This window comes from Lissotriton helveticus, chromosome 8 (assembly GCF_964261635.1).
Source record: "Lissotriton helveticus chromosome 8, aLisHel1.1, whole genome shotgun sequence".
NCBI lineage: Eukaryota > Metazoa > Chordata > Amphibia > Caudata > Salamandridae > Lissotriton > Lissotriton helveticus.
In genome coordinates, this window is record NC_136069.1 from 754,634,180 (window position 1) to 754,652,067 (window position 17,888).

Here is a 17,888-nt window from a genome sequence, read left to right on the forward strand (position 1 = left end):
TTGCTGTTGCCCTGAAGGTGAAAAAAAACAACCAAGTACTTATATAATATTTTGGTTGCAAGCATTTGTTCCTGTTTTCTGTACATACATTAAACAGAACATGTAAGCTAAAAACACTGCAAAACGCTTCCACAGCTGTCCTAATGCCCCATGACTGATAATTAAAGTAAACAAAGACCAAAAAAACATGTTAAGAATGAATACAGGCAAGTACATATAAAGTTCTACTTAACCATTTCTGGGCCTTTGCAGAATCATGAAATGTGAACAGATGGCCGACCTTTTTCACTGTGAAATATTTCATCTCTAACTTCAATGCTCCATGTAAAGGAAGGGGGTCCAAAAACGTGAATAATAAAGAAAGTTGCGCTTCCAGGCAATCTTTATTTACAAGTGCTTACTGAGGCATTTGCACCTCCATGGAAATGCCACCAGGGACTCCCAAGGGGGTGCGCCTCACAGTTTGAAGACCTCTGGTCTAAGGGTTATCACAGAAATAAGGTACAATTTCTGAGAACCAATTTGACTTAAATGTAAGGACTCGCTGTACTGTGTGCCCCCACAAAAGCTTTCACTACTGCCAGCAGCTCTTACGCGTTGTTTACTAACACAAATGAGGACATTGGGTAGTTTCCACTGAAGTCTTTTTTCCTTCCCAATGCCCTGACAGTATCTAGAACATAAATATTGATGAGTCTTGGTGCCGTTGCTTATTCCTGATGGAGTGCATTTCCAATTATGAATGTGTCTGCTAGTAAAAATCTGCCGCTGACCACACATCCTCATTAAAATAATTCATTAGACAAAGAAACAGAGGGCATTGCCCTCATATCTGTAAGCCAATCAGAGATTTGGTCCAAGCTACCAAGCTTAATGCAGAATTTAAACCCATTACACAATCCAAAAGGTGTTTATTAACAGGATATGTTCTCAATTCAGAATTTCATCGGTTGTTGAATGGCCTGCATTTCTGCTGCCTTGTTATTTCAGATTTTTTTTTATTTCACCCAATCTTTCAGCCCCTCAAGTAAATGATTGATTCAAAATTATTGAGCTGTAATTTGCTATCTTAGTTGCAGTGCCTATCTTGGAATTAATGAGGCTTGCGTTATGCCGATTAGAAAGTTCAACCTCCCTGTAGAAATTAAAAAAGAATGGGCCTAATTCACAGCGTTTTTTTGTGGGTAACTGTGACATACCCTTGGAATAGTTATGACTTATTCCTGAATTTTTCGGAGTATTCCACGCCTATTCATTTATGTAGTTCGTGCATTAGACCCAAAACAGCTGCCACTACCAATTTGACTGACTGGATAGACTCCGCAGTCACTCAATAGCCCCAGAAAAAAATATGTATAGTTACAGGAAAAGTCCATTTGCTTCATGGTACTCCCCTAAGCTAACAAAACTTAAACAAAAATGCAGGGCCCAAGAACAGAGATGGAGGAGAGTTTACAATCTTGAAGAAAAAAATAAATATAAAGTAGTAATTGCTGAATATAAAGTGGCAATTAGTTGGGAAAAAACAAATACTATATAGAAGAAATAAATACTGATAAATATTGTACAAGATACATTTTTTAAACTCTTACCACTCTCTCAAACTGTGACAATAGTCAAATCTTTACTCCTAATCAAGCCTTCTGAAATAAGTTGGCAAAGTTTTTTTAAGCAAAGTTAAACCATGTTTACAAGGAATTCTCCTCTTATCTTCTTGTTCTTCTACATTTTGCTGTTGCACTATAATGCAGATTGCGCCCTAAACATACTTGATAGTTTTACTCCTCTTACTGAAGACAGAGTAATAAGATGCTTGAGGTATGTGTGCTATAGATACACATGCTTTGCAAATTCCTGTCCTCTAGTGTTGGGTCCGGATGTTTGCAAGTTGTTTTTCTTCGAAGCAGTCTTTCCTAGTCACAAGGTAAAGTGACTCCTCCTTTCTGTGATAGTGTGCATGGTCATTGACTCCATTGTTAGATTGTTATTTCCACCATCGGGTTCGGACGTGGATTGCTACGCTCCGGTTCGAAACCGTTCTTCGGGTTCCCCTCGACGTGCAATCCTCTACCCTGCACGGCATTGTTTCGTAAGTGTTTCCCACTTCTACGCATATTGTTTCAACAACGGAACAGACATTTCGATCGGAAAGCTTCGTGGTCGGCCTTTGGGCCTAACCGCGCCGAATCAGCTCTCTGTTGATAGATCAGACTCAGTTTAAATTCTGCTCCGGGTGCCACTTTAAGTACCATTGCACCAGCTCAAATTAAGTGTGCAACTGTGCTTGTCTCCAGAGCACAAAGAAGAAGACTGAGACGCTTGCAGATCGTTCCGATAAAAAAAAGCTCTTCGCGACCGTCTGGCTTGACGTCGAGAGATGAAGTGTCAAAGCATGGAAGACACACCGGACATCTTCGGTGAATATTCCAGTCAGAAAGACATTGGGGCATCAGCGGAGGAGGAGGAGGGAGTCTTCTCCAATCAGGACTCAGACTCGTAGCTCGGGATAGACCTTGAAGCCGAAGAACTGCTGCAGGGACAAGGTGAGGTGAGCACCGAAGACCCCTTGCCCCCACAAACTATTTCGAATAAACACAAGGCTTTGGGACCACCTCTGCCTTCTGGCCAAGGTCGGCACTGAGAAGACGTTTCCGATTCCCCGCCTCCAGGCTCGGCTCTGAAAGACCAAATCAAGCCTTCTGGCACAATACTGAGTCATCAAAAGTCCTCCTTGGAACCAAAGCCATCCGATTCCAAACACGAGTCTGGCTCAGAGCCGAAATCCTCCGTGCCGAAAGACAAACAACCTTTGGAGCCGAAACCTTGCACGCAGAAAGGCCATCCTACGCCGGCACCGAAAATGCCAGCACTGAAAACTTTGGCACCGAAACAGAAAGACACCTCTTGGGATCCAAATATAGACATTGTTTCATAAACACCAGATTCAAAGCAACAGAAGCTATATATTAACCCTGAGACCGGCCGCATTCACACCAAGCCACCTCTCAAATGCAAGCTTCCTGATGAGGACCCTTCTTACAAGATTTGTATCTACCATCACCACCACCTCCACAGCCTCCTTCTCCGCCTGAGAATCCCTTGTAAATTACACCTCAGGATTCTCCACAATCTCACCATGATGATGACAATGCTGATGATGGGGGGGATACATCTCCCAATTGATCCATGGACAGATTATACAATTGATCCCCCAGCAGATAATGATCAAGACCTTAACCCCGCTAAGCCATCTCCTCTAGACGACAATGCACCCCATCAAGAACTCATTGCCAGGGCTGCAAAATATCGTGTGGTGGCATTACACAAAGAATCACTAGAGGACAATTTTTTGTTAGAAATTTTAGGATCCACACTCAGGTCATCACAAACACTTCTCATTTTTAAAGCATGATGAGACATGCTGATGACATTTTTAAGGACCCAGTAAATGCACGCGGATTGACTCCTAGGGTTGACAAAAAATATAAAGCTTCCCCTACAGACCCCATATTTATCAAGGGCAACTTACCATTAGATTCTCTGGTATTGTCTAAGACTCGTAAGTGGGCGAATTCCCAGACATCAGGAAATGCTCCTCTGCCAGATAAGGAATCCAAGTTAGTTGACGCTTCTGGCAAGTGCATAGCTGCTGAAGCTGCGAATCAATGGTGCATTGCAAATATGCAGGGCCTTTTAGCCAGGTACAACAGGGCACACTGGGATGCGGTGGAGCAATAGCTTCAATATCTCCCAGATGAGCATTAAGCTAAGGCTCAGGACTTACTAAATGAAGGTAAACTCATTTCTAATTCCTCTATACTTTGTGCTCTACATGCTGCAGACACCGCGGCTAGAGAGGTTAATACTAGAATCTTGCTGAGGAGACACGCTTGGTAAGAATTTCTGGGTTCAAGCCAGAAGTTCAACAATCCATCCTTAATACACCTTTTGATAAAGAACATCTCTTTGATCCAAGCATAGATCAAGCGTTAGAGAAGATGAAAAAGGACACTGAATTGGCCAAGTCCATGGGAGTGCTCCAGTCTCCGTCCAACAGAGGCTCCTTTCGTCACTCCTTTTACAGAGGAGGGTCTGAAACCCTATCCCCAGACAAGAATACCTCAACATATAAAGGTAACAGCAAGTCCTCTTCCTCAAGAGCTGTAGCTGCATACTTTCAGAATAGACAACATATGTCACTATTCAGGGTCCCTATAATCAAAGCTTTCATGGAAGGAATACAAAGAGTAATAACACCAAGGATTCCTCCTGCCCCAGTATGGAATCTCAACATTGTTCCCACAAGGCTCATGGAGCCACCTTTTGAACCACTGCACAAGTGCCCTTTGCAATTCCTCTCATGAAAGGTTGCTTTCCTCACTGCCATCACATCACTGAGGAGAGTTGATGAGCTACAGGTGTTAACCTTAGAAGAACCCTTCTTTAAGATACACAATGACAGGATAGTTCTCTGCACCATCCTTAAATTCCTTCCCAAAGTAGTTTCTACTTTTCATATAAACCAATCGTTTGAGTCACCAGTTTTCTTTACTCAACCTGATTCTGTGGCAGAACGTTCTCTTTACACGCTTGACGTTAAAAGAGCTTTACCGTACTACATAGATAGGACAAAAGACTTTCGCAAAACAAAACAACTGTTTGTTGCATTTGCTCCACCTCACAAAGGCAATCCTATCTCAAAATTTGGTATTGCCTGGTGGATTGTTAAATGCATTTAAACATGCTATGCTACAGCTAAAATAACTTTCACCATACCGCCTAGAGCGCATTCCACTCGCAAAATATGGGCTTCAGTGGCCGTTTTTTGTGTCATTCCTCTAGCTGACATATGTAAGGCAGCGACATGGTCTACACCGCACTCATTTACCAAACACTATTGTATAGATGTGTTAGAACGTCAACAGACTAATGTAGGCCATGCAGTACTTAAAACACTGTTCCAAACAACTGCAACAGCTACAGGTTAGCCACCGCTTTGGGCGTATATTGCTTTGTAGTCTATGCAAAGCATATGTATCTACAGCACACATGCCTCGAATGGATAATGTTACTTACCCAGTAAGCATCTGTTCTTGAGATGTAGAGCTGTTGATTCACATGCGCCCACCCACCTCCCCCGGTACCTGTAGTTGTTGCAGTTATTCATTATACATTTATACGCGTTGACATCTCTATACTACACTTACTCACTCCATTCTCACCCTTTTGCGGGAAAACAATTTAACAAGGGAGTCAATGACCATGCACACTATCACCGAAAGGAGGAGTCACCTTACCGTGTGACAAGGAAAGACTTCTTCAAAGAAAAACAACTTGCAAACATCCGGACCCAACATTAGATGGCAGAAGTATGCAGAGCATGTGAATCTACAGCTCTACATGCCAAGAACAGATGCTTACTGGGTAAGTAACATTATCCTTCTGAAGACTACTAAATCAGGTTCTCCTTTGGACCCTTGTCAGCCTTATATGTTGCAAATTGTTTCCAGCACGATTTCTGTGCATCTTATTAAACTCCTGAACAGTGTTCCTACTTCAGGCTAATTTCCAGTAGCCTAGAAAAAGACGTCAGTGAGTCCTATTCTAGAAAAATCTTCAATTGATCCAGGTGACACAAAATACTTTTGGCTTATCTCCCACTTACCTTTGCCTATGGAAATACTGGGAAAACCTATAAATGAAGGCCTGATGACTTTTCCTGTTGCCAACAATCTCTGGGATCCATCGCAATATGGCTTCAGACACCAGCATTGTACACAATCAGCCTTAGTGGCTGCTACAGAAGAGATTTGAATGTTGGTGGACAAGGAAGGGTGGGCTGTGCCGATTCTTCTCAATCTGTCTGCTGTGTATGATACGGTTAATCATTCTTTGCTTATCAATTGCTAGAGAGAGACCCTCCTTAGCTCTTTTTTATCCAATAGAGAAGAGCTTGTTCCTTTTGAGGATTTCACTTTGAATCCGTTTTTTCTTCTCTTTTGGGTACCTCAGGGATCAGAGTTATCCCCTGCACTTTTCAACAGCTTTGTCAACCCCCCCAAGCTAAACGTATTTGGTCCTGTGGTTTCCCTGCGGTCTCTTACACCGACGAGACACAAATAGTTGTGTCAATTTCATCTGATGTCGATGAGGTTACCAATACATTTAAAAACTGTATGGTACATATTGTAATCTGGATGCAGATAAATGTCTGAAATTGAACTCCAAGAAAACAGAGGTGATCCTCTTTGGCAACAACATCTCATTCTGGAATACTTCATGATGGCCCCTAATCTTGGCCCTCTTCCATCTCTAGCTCGAAAAGTGAAGAATTTGGGGGCTATATTTGATGGGCAGCTGTTTGTCTGAGCAAATTAATCATATTATCTCCTCTTGTTTTCAGCTACTCTGGATATTTAAAAAAAAAAGGTTTTCCGTATATTGTTCTAGATATGGAAAATGGTAATCGTGGCCCTTGCTCTTTTTAGGATTGATTATTACAATGCATTATATCAGGAATTCAGAAACCCCTGCAATTGAAGCTTTAATTATTGTAAAATGCGGCAGTTCGTCTGATTTAAAAAATTCCCAAATTCAGCCCCATCTCAAAGAGCATTTTTGGCCTTCATTGGTTACCTGCTTGTGAGAGGGTCACATTTGAGGCTCTGTGTATGGTCGACAAGGTGCTGCACAAAACTGGCCTTCTGTATTTTTAGATCTTCTCTTGGCGTGTCTCCAATCATAATCTTAGATCAGGTGTGGCGAAATTAGTGGCCATTCCAAAAAAAAGAAAGCCAGATGGGGAGGCAGAAGCTTTTCTTTCTCAAGCTCTGGAACACCATGCTTTTTCTATGAGATCTCAAAAGAACCAGGTATATTTTAGGAAATTGTTAAAAATATGACTATATTCACCTCCGTACTAAGTTGGTCGTTTTATGTTCTCTCATAGGACGCAAGCGCAAAGACGCTGCGCCATTCACATGCTTTATGAAATCTTTACTTACTAATAGGTTGAAAGACCAGAAAGCAACCTATTCGGCTGATTATATGTTCCATTCCAATAGTTCTTTCTAATGAGAGCCGCCATTAGTAGAATAATATGGGATCTTTCTATATGTGCTGATTAGGTTAATAGCAAATTAAACACTATCTGCTGTGCAGTCATATGTGAGAGATTAGAAGAAACATATATCCAAATGTGTCATCATAAAATACACATTAGGAATTTGCTATAACTGTGGGGCATATTAGCAAGAACCTCGTTAAAATTATCGCTGTTTTAGCTGCAGGAAACACCCGCTAAAACAGTGATAAGGGGCATGCTAATATGCGTAATAGAATTCCAATAGAAGCTCAGGTTAGATGTGCAGGACATCTAACCTGGGCTTCTTTTGGAATTCTATAACTCATATTAGCAAGCCCATTATTGCCGTTTTAGTGGCCGTTTCTGGCCGCTAAAACGGCGATAATTTTAACGAGATTCTGGCTAATATGCCCCTGTGTTTCTTATATTGTCAAATATCAGCATCATCAGTTTTTGATACTGCATTCAGAATATATTATTTTATCGTTTGCTATACTCTCACCATGGTTGCCAAGGTTCCTCAATTTATTTATCTTTTTGCTTAATCCTTTCCTTTTGAATGCTCTTTAATAGGACCTATGGCCTGCTATTAAATTGATGCATCCTCATGGAGTTCTTTAAAAATGGTACTCTTGACTTAGTGGGCCTTATCTTTCAAAAATAGATAGCAAAAGTAGCCCAAGTGATGAGACCCAACTGAAACTTGCATGCTGGATTCTAGTACCTCTTACCACAGCTCTAGATGTCCATCTTAGTTGCCATCATGTGTTACAGTATGTCCTGATGCTGACCTAATTGTCATAGGTTTACAATAAATTCATTGTCAAGGCTAATTGAGGGTTTAAGCCTGCCACTGATGAGCTGAGAGGTGATAAGGGCCTCATTACGATGCCGGTCAGACCGGCTTCCGTGGTCCTGTAAGAGGCAGCCAGACCACTGTGGTCTCTTCGGAAGTGGTTGGTCCGCCTGCCCGATTACAATGTTGGTATCTTGTTGTCCTATCGACTGTTGAAAGAGGGCCAACTCGGACAGCCGTTCCCCAACCGCTAAGATGGCGGTCGGAGAAATACAGCACACATGGGGTAGTCATGGGATCTTCGACCACCGTCCAGATAACTATGATGCTTTCAGACGACTCGATCGTGGCAGTCTGACTGGCTGCCTCTAGTCATTTGAAACGAAGGAATTTGAGTGCATATTCACTCCAGACTACTTCACTCCATTTGCCTCTGCCAAGGACCGTTTCCTCCAGGTCCCCCATTCACCTGGGCAGGTGAACCCCGATGACTATGATCCTGTGTGCCCTGAAATCCAGGTAAGTCCTCCTGCAGTGTGTATCCCCATTGACTGTACTGTGCATATTCCAACACACTCCAGCAATGGGGTACATGGATTTTGAGGCATATCCCCACATATGTCATGCATGTGGGTACAACTCACATGTTTTCAGTGACTTTTGTATGGATTTGTAGCAGCATATTTGGGGATATGTGCTCCACCGTAGGTGCGACTGCTGTGGTAGCTGCGGTCGCATCATCATACGGCGTGGGGAAGCTTCCCGGCCTCAGCGGCCAGAAAGGGCCTATGATGATGGAGGTCAGACGGTCGGTCCAACTGGCATCGTAATGAGGCCCTTTGTGCCTTTGTCTGAGATCGTCATCATAGGTGGAGGGCAAAAAACAGGAGCGTGGGATAGGTGAGAAAGAAAGAAGTGGCATGTGGGAGGCAGCAGAAACAAAGATAACATAAAAGGCGGGTTAAGACAGATAGGTATTGGGCAAGAGATAGAGACAGGTAATGGGAAGAATCCTGGAGAAGGAGTTTTTTGGATTGGTTTAGAATCAAATACATCAAATTGCTTTTATGCATCACTTAAGGACGGTCAAAAGCACAGGAAGATTTTGTTTATGAAATGGAGCTGAAGGACAGTGATTTATGATCAGGGATATCATTTAAAAGGTTATCTGTCTGCAATAAGTGCCGAGAGGAAACAGTGCACGTGAAACATATTATTTTAATGATTAGTGTCTGATCTATCATTTAGTGATGGTCAGTGTTTAAAATGTTATTAAAGGTTGACAAAATTGCCACAGGCTTCACCAATCCAATTGAATATAATTCTTTACCCAGAAATGCAAAATCCCAAAACCTATAGTCTCGGAAGTCCCTAAAGATTATTTGCTTTCACTTTCATTTGTTTTACTGGATTTATCTGATTAAAATCTGCTGAAAATCCATGTGCTCCCTCATATTATAAGGATATACATTGTCACACACACATATGTTTTCAGAAGTCAGAATCAGAGCTGTAACTATTTCCTAGGACAAGGATTAAAGTAAATTCTTGCATTTCTTTTATCCTTCCCAAAGCTGGTCATCAAACATCATCAATGAGTGCCTTCTGTTCTACCTTGAAATGCAACCAGATATCTTCGCAAACAGCCTGAAAAATGTGAGAAATGCAGCACTCATCACGTGGTTTATTATGGTAAGATAACTGTAATTTATTCAAGGGTTTTATGGTAGTATTCCTTACCATGTGGCATAATACTGCGTCCTACAAACTTTCCCAAAACTTACAATTTTTTTAAAAAAAGGAATAGGGGGAAGGAATACCTGAAAGTTTCCCTACAAGTGAAGCAGGTCTAACTTAACAGGAATTGAAATTTAACCCACTAAAACCAGATAGGGCTATTCGTAAAAGTAGCTTACACCTGTGAGCAATACTATTTTTAATGTGCTCTTACATGTTTGAGTAACTTTACTTCTTTTGGCTGTTCACAAAATCCAAGGGTAAAATTACTCAAAAATGTCGACTAACATGTCTCCGCCCACTGAAAAAGGAGGTGAGTCCAAATTTACAATTGTTAAATTACCAAAACTAAACAATAGTAACTCCATCACCACGCATGGCCAACAACTGATACTGCAACACCTGCACATAGGGAATAATAGAGACAGGAACTGAAAATACAACCCCATAGGATATAATTTCAAATCAAATCAAGTTCTTTAAAATTGATTAAATATAATTTCATGTTAATACAAAAAGTGCAGTGACCTCCTACCTGACTGCGTAGATCTCCCTCTAGTAAAATATAAAGAAAAATAAAAACTTTTATTAAAGTTGAAAAGGTTGGCAAAAATATTTTAATGTTAAATATTAATGTAAATTTGTTTTTTAAAATAATGTCACTTAGTTTATCTGTTTATTCTACATTTAGAACTAATGAACAAGTCCTAAAGCACTAATAACTGAATTCTGAAATAAATCTTTCATTAATATGAACATATTAAATTACTTTTCTCAGGTTTAAATTGAATATAAAAATCCCAAGGTAAAATACATATTTTTTCTATCTTGCAGTAATAATTATTAAAAGTGGGCTAGACAATTAATTGAAAGTATTTAACTGTATTTACTAACATTTATTGTTACATTCAATTTAAATTTGAAAAAGGCCATCAAGTCAAGTCAAGTCAAGTCATAGAATTTATATAGCGCACTACATACCCAGAGGGTCTCAAGGCGCTTAGGGAGGGGAAGAGGATTATTTGTCAAATATCCACGTTTTAAGTTGCTTTCTGAATGCTAGGTGGTTCTGGGTAAGGCGAAGGTAAGTGGGGAGTGAGTTCCATGTTTTAGCAGCCAGGTATGAGAAGGATCTGCCTCCCATGGTTGTCTTGTTGATGCGAGGTACAGTGGCGAGGGCTTGGTTGGAAGAGCGCAGTTGGCGGGAGGGGGTGTAGAAGGACAGTCGTGAGTTGAGGCATTCTGGTCCGATGTCGTAGAGTGATTTGTGAGCGTGGGTTAGCAGTCGGAAAGTGATCCTCTTGTTGACGGGTAGCCAGTGGAGGTCTCTCAGGTGACCAGAGATGTGTTCGTTACGCGGGACGCCTAATATGATCCTGGCTGAGGCGTTTTGGATTCGTTGGAGTTTCTTCTGGAGTTTAGCGGTAGTTCCTGCGTAGAGGGTGTTTCCGTAGTCCAGTCGGCTCGTGATCAGAGCATGGGTGACTGTTTTTCTGGTCTCGGTGGGGATCCAACTAAATGTTTTTTTGAGCATGCGAAGAATGTTGAAGCAGGATGAGGATACGGCGCTGACTTGTCTGTTCATTGAAAGTGAAGAATCTAGGATAACGCCTAGGTTCCGTGCGTGGTCTGTCGGGATGGGTGCTTTTCCAAGGGCTTCCGGCCACCAAGAGTCGTCCCATGCAGAGGGGGATGTACCTAAGATGAGGACTTCAGTTTTATCTGAATTCAGTTTCAGACGGCTGTGTTTCATCCATTCGGCAACTTCTTTCATTCCTTCGTGTAGGTTAGTTTTGGCGGTGTTGGGGTCATTGGTGACAGAAAGGATCAGTTGAGTGTCATCCGCGTAAGAGATGATGTTGAGGTTGTGTTGGCGTGCGATGGCCGCGAGGGGGCTCATGTATACGTTGAAGAGGGTGGGACTGAGTGAGGATCCTTGTGGTACTCCACAGATGACTTCAGAGGCCTCGGACTTGAATGGTGGAAGGCGGACTTTCTGGGTTCTTCCGGTGAGGAACGAGGTGATCCAATCAAGTGCTTTTCCTTGTATTCCGATGTTTCTGAGGCGTTGTAGAAGGGTGCTATGGCAGACTGTGTCGAAGGCAGCGGAGAGGTCCAGGAGGATGAGGGCGACTGTGTCTCCATTGTCCAGTAGAGTTCGAATGTCGTCAGTTGCTGCGAGGAGGGCGGTCTCAGTGCTGTGTTTTGCTCGGAAGCCAGATTGTGAGGAGTCGAGGGATTTGTTGGCTTCGAGGAAAGCGGCGAGCTGGTTGTTGACGGCTTTCTCGATGACTTTGGCCGGGAAAGGGAGGAGTGATATGGGGCGGTAATTTTTGAGTTCGGTGGGGTCCGCTGTGGGTTTTTTCAGGAGGGCGTTGAGTTCGGCGTGTTTCCAGCTTTCCGGGAAGGTTGCGGAGTTGAAGGAGCAGTTGATGACGTCTCGGAGGTGTGGTGCTATGATGGAGTCTGCTTTGTTGAAGATGTGGTGAGGACATGGGTCTGTGGGGGATCCTGAGTGGATGGAGTTCATCAGGCGGATGGTGTCCTCCGTGGAGATTGGGTTCCAGTCGTTAAGGGTGTTCAGGGGGGGAGAATGTTCATCGTATGGTTGGGTGGGTTGGTCTCCGGGTTGGTTGTCGAAGCTGTTGTGGATGTCTGCAATTTTGTTGTGGAAGAATGATGCTAGGGAGTCGCAGAGGGCTTGAGAGGGGGTGATGTCGTTGGAGTTGGCTGAGGGATTGGTAAATTCCTTGACGATGTTGAAAAGTTCCTTGCTGTTGTGGGCGTGGTTGTCTAGTCGATCCTTGAATGCTGTTTTCTTGGCCTTTCGGATTAGTTGGTGGTGTATGCGGGTGGCGTTTTTGAAGGCGTCCTTGGTGCTGGTGGTTGGGTCCTTTTTCCAGGCCTTTTCAAGGGAGCGGCAGAGTTTCTTGGACTTCTTAAGATCATCGTTGAACCATGAGGCCTTCTTGCTGCCAGGTTTGCTTTGACGTTTTTTCAGTGGTGCTAAGGTGTCGGCGGTGTTGGATAGCCATAGGGTGAGGTTGGCGGCGGCTTGGTCTGGGTTAGATACTTTAGAATTAAATACAAATATATGCTATTTTATATATGTTTATAAACATGATATTATAATTGTTTCAATTTTTAATTATTTTAAATGATGTAATATAATGTAATATAATGTCCTATGGGGTTTTATTCTAGTTTCCTAACTCCATTGATGTCTGTGGGAAGGTATTGAAGTACCAGTGGTTGGCTACGTGTGATTCTGGAATTAGGCCATCTATGAACTGGAGTAATTTTCTACTGTTTTTGTCCTTTTTTGGCTGCAGTAACTTTAGAAGTGCAGTGCAGTTTTTTAATAGCAATGGGCTTCATCTTTGAAGGGTGGGTAAAAGTCCCTTCCTCACCTCCCCGCTAACCTGCACTTAACCCTGCATTCCTCCCTGTTCCTCTCCACATTAGTAGTAAGTATTGCCCATTTTCCATCCTTTCCCTAGCCTCTCCCACATTTACTACTAAAATATAGACTTAAGTGTGTGGAGACTCCACAATCAGGACAGAGATCGCAAAATAGAAAAAAGGTAGGAGAGGCGGATGTGTAAACTCTGCAAATTGGTCTGTGAATAGCTTTTTGTAGTATGTTTTGTAGGACTGCAAAATGTACTACAAAATGCAGTTTGTTAATAGGCCCCTATATGCTTTTCCTCCCTGGTTTGGAGTACGGCTGTGTATTATAACTACAAGAGGGAGTGGCCCAATAGTGGTGTCTTTGGTGAAAATGACAGGGTTTAATTTTGAAATCCCAATGTTATCCGAAAGCTCATATTTCAAAACAAGGCCATGTGTCCACTTTTTAATACCAGTTGTTGATGATATGAAAGCATCGATTCCTTTCAAACCACTTGTTAACACTGCACACAGACTAGCTTAGTTTCTTAATTATGGAGGTAAAGCTGTCCATGTAGGGTTGGAGAAACTCTTCCTCCTACAGTTATAGGTTTGTTTGCTTGCTTTCTGCATCTAGATTTTGAAAGTAAGATGTTTTACCAATTATCACGTCCCATATATTAGTGGTGGGGGACTTGTGCTGTGCATGTGATGTTCATTGTACATAAGAAAAAGCACAATATAAATATCCCCTTTGAGACGATAAAAATTACAATTGCTATATACAAATGAAATGTTTAGTACAGCAATTATGCATCCAAGTAGATGGGGCTGATTTATGATTTAAATTTGTTTTTGATTTATTACACAGCCTATGGTTTGAGAAAGCCTGAGCAATATATGCAAATGGGTGAAGCAAACGTTGGATTATTGTTCTAAATGTATAACAACTTTAATATTTAATAAACTATTTTTTTGAAGGACAGATATTTTATCATAGTGTTGCAAGACAGATAAAACCAAATAAAAATGTGTGTTTGCAATGTTATATTCACTAAGCTGTGTCTATGCCTGTGATAATGTTAAGAATCTTGATAAATGTTGAAGTATGTACCTATCACATTTTAAACAGGATAAGATTAGTGAACCTCGTGAGAGAAGAAAACCAGATTGTATTGCGGTAAATCAAGTGTCTGAATATTCACATTTAAGATTTATTTAAGACTTACTGAAGAGGCATACTTCTTTTGTTTCCCAGTTTATTGTTACAGTTTGCTGATAACTTGACAAATAGATATCAAATTACTTGAGTGTACCAGCAGCAATGGGCTGATATGTTCACTTCCTTTGGGGCTGGATCTCTGTACTTGAAAGGGGGCCTTCTGGCACAATTGCTTTGGAGCTCAAAGATACAAGGGCAAACATTAGGCCCAAACTGTTTGAAATTTCTGGATCCTGCAAGCAGAGCCAGGAAGGTTCTGGTTGTCTGCAAAACAAGGCAACATCAATGGACATATGTGGTGCTTAGGACAATGTTTCACAACACCTAGACACTGGGACTGGTGATGGACCCATGCTTGCACTTCTCCAAACAAACACTAGTAGGCATTGAGAAAAATCTAGAGTTGGGTTATGAGTCATACAGAAGTAAAATAGGCCACAAGCAAATATTGGCATAGGGAGGAAGTGTGCCTTCCAGGGATTGTCCACAGTCATCACATCTGACTTGAAGAGTGGTGCTTTTTGGGCAGCCATCCTCCATTCTTTAGTTATAGGTAGAAATAATTTCTTATTCCTCTTGTGTTCATGTATGTGGACTTCTTGGGCTGACTTAGGTAAATCAGAGAACTATGAAGAGAAACAATCATAGCAGGTCAGCTGTTTCGGAAAGACCTTGTGATTAGCCCTAGCCATGAGGACCTTGGATGCAAGCAATTCTGTAATTAGGAAGCACTGTCATGTTGTCCACGAAGGTCTGTGTAAATGCAAGTTTTTCAGGTGCTTGAAACTCGGTCTGTTTCATATGCCTTATGAATACAGAGGACACATATACAGAATAGCCTTGATGAATTCATAGGGATACTTCCAAAGACGACGAAACATGTGTTGGCTAAAGAAGATCTAACGAAAGAAGAAAAAAATCTGAAAATAAAACTACAATACAAATCAAGACAAGAAGCTCTCTGTGCCCATAATATATATTTCATGTTTTGAATGAACTTGTTGGTAGTAATTGTGTGTGCTTCATGATGTAAACCATTGGTGATCAATCTCAGGATTGTAATTAGGGGAGTTGGGTGTATCTTCCCATCATTTGAAAGCAACACGGTTACAACCCTGTTCATTTACAACTGTATGAGATGGTTTTATAAGCGCCCGAGACCTCACAAACACCCGATTGTTCGAATGAATGCACGTAAATACATTTGTGATCATCTAAAGGCAACCCTTTGGACAGATGTATTTTATTGTTTTGTAATTGCATATATATGGGGGCGTGGCCAGCATCCAGACATGGCAGATGGCGTCTGCGCCCCGTAATCCAGCCAAAATTGCACTTTTTCTGGTGCCATCGACTGCCGGAGGAGGGGTGGGGAAATCCAGGGAAAAACAGAGAGGCGGCGACGCCTGGCATCGAGACTGTGAGGCACCTCTGAGATAAGCAAAACAACTCTGTCAGCTGACTTCGGGAGTCAGTACTTGCCTGTGCCACTGAGAGAGAGCCGGAAACTCTGGACTTCCACTGCAGGCCATATCTGGCTGCGGGGCGGACAACAGGTAGCCTGGAGGCTGGTGAGTCTGTCCTCGGCAGCCCCGAGATAAGGAGGGACAGAATCGAGGACATGGTTCCCTACTTATGGACCGGCCCCGGGGAAAGCAGTTGTGCTGCGGGCTCCTGACCCCCAGAGGAGCAGAACATGACTGGTGGCACACGATAAGAGAAAGCACCTGGCAGAGCAACCGGATGTAGTGGGGGACCAGGATATCGCTGCAGGCGCCCTCTGCACAGCATGGCCCAGTCAGCAGGAGAACACAAGGCCAGGTCTTGGTAAAGGTGTAAGAGTTGAGGTGGAGCCCTCCATGACCCGCCTGCGGGTGGAAGAGGAGGCTTGGGGTCCTCCTTTGCATTGCATCTCCCCAGCCCTTTTCCCTTGACCTGCCCCTGGTTCTCCCACCCAGTCTAAGTGTAATAGAGGGCTGTGCAGAGAGAGAGCAGAATGGTTGGCAGAGCACATTAAAGGCTGCCTGGCCGTAGGGAGGACCACACACAATGAGCTCCTTGTCCCACTGGGGGGCTATGGTAGACCGGTGGTATTGTGTTAGACCCCTGGTGCTGACGCTGACACAGTGTCCTACCTGAGACTGGAGGCCGGTGGCGCCAAACAGACAGCGCTGCGTGGGCGCGTAGGCCCAGCACCCACGGTGGTCTGGGAGTGGAGAAGACTCCTGGAAGTGGATACCAAGTGGTGGGGACAGCCCCAAGAAATAGTGTGCTGGTGCTACCTCAGAGCTTGTCTCCTCCGTAGCCACCCTCCCCAGGCTTAGCATTGAGATCTCTCCCTGATAGCGGTACAACAGGTCCGGCAGTGCCGGGAACACATTGGAGGGCCCAAGGGAGGAGCACAGGTGGAAAAGACCCAGGGCCTAGGTGGGGTGTCCGACAGGCCTGGTAACTTTACCTGAGGGTGCTGGTCTACTACTGACACCCTAGCACCTCTATGGTGGCACCCTGAACAAGCTAGACCGACAGCCCTCAGATTGTGGCCTTAGGGGGTGCAGGACAAGCGAAGACTGGGGGAAATCCCCCTAGGGGCCCTCTAATTATGACACTGCTCCGGTGAATGGCGGTTCATTGGGTGGGCCCGCAGTACTGCAGTACTGCAGCACAATCACAGATCTTGGAGAGCGTAACCACTTACTTGTGATTGTACAGACAATCATGGGGTGCCCCAGGACCAAAACAGACAGGTAAGTCTTGCTAGCTCAATCACAGTCACCCCCATTGGACCAGTTAAGACCATGGATACTGATGTGGTCTTCCCCTGAGTGATCCCCCCACTGGATAAACTGGACATAATCCTACAGGAAATAAAAGAATCGTGTCAGGTGAAGGAGCAGCGACTAGGGACCATCACCACAAATGTGAGCCTGTTAAGGATGACCATTGCAAATAATCCAACAGGGTCAAAGCAGATGAACTGACGCTCTCAACAATGGCCCTAGACAATGAACAACTCAATACACAAGTGACCCAGCTGTGACATCGAGTGGATCTATTGCAGGTTTGGGTGAAGAATGTGAGGGGAAGAGCTTGTCACAATAACGTCTGCATCATTGGATTTCCAGAGGACAAAGAAGGAACAAGAGCCATCCAGTTCATAGAGGAATGGCTCAGGACGACAATGGCTCCCACAGGCTCTCGGACATGTTTGTAGTTGAGAGGGCCTATAGGGTCCCTCCCAAGAAACCAAACCCTGACACACCTAGCTGGACTGGCTAGTCGCACACCGATAGCAGATGCACCTGGTTATATAAGTTTGAAATGTTAAGCGTTTTGTTACAGGTTTAGTCGAACGACTCATAATTGCTGGAATGAGTATTTGGGGAAAGCTTTTATAAACACTATTTAAGTGGGTCACCACAATCATGGGTGGGGGGGAGTGCTGTCTACAGGCGCTTTGCGCTCAGATGTGTATCCAGTTTTACAGGCAGCTGGTAGGGCTCTGTGACAAAGATATGTAAATTAGTAACTCGGAATGTACGGGGTATGGGAACCATACAAAAAAGGCATAGGATCTTAGCCCAGCTGGACCGGCTCCAGGTCCATATTGCCTTTCTCCATCTGGTTGCTGCTGAGACCTCCAAATTACATAAGCGTTG

The 17,888-nt window shown here is 43.3% G+C and overlaps 1 protein-coding gene across 4 annotated transcripts in view; it reads left to right on the forward strand.

The window, feature by feature from the left end:
* Positions 1 to 17,888, forward strand: part of GPR143 (G protein-coupled receptor 143) — a 367,151-nt gene that overhangs the window by 92,267 nt on the left and 256,996 nt on the right. For all 4 annotated transcript variants that reach the window (XM_078657595.1, XM_078657596.1, XM_078657597.1 and 1 more), the window contains exon 7: positions 9,455 to 9,572. In XM_078657595.1, the coding sequence (XP_078513721.1) occupies positions 9,455 to 9,572 (118 nt within the window). The remainder of the gene's footprint in view (positions 1 to 9,454; positions 9,573 to 17,888) is intronic.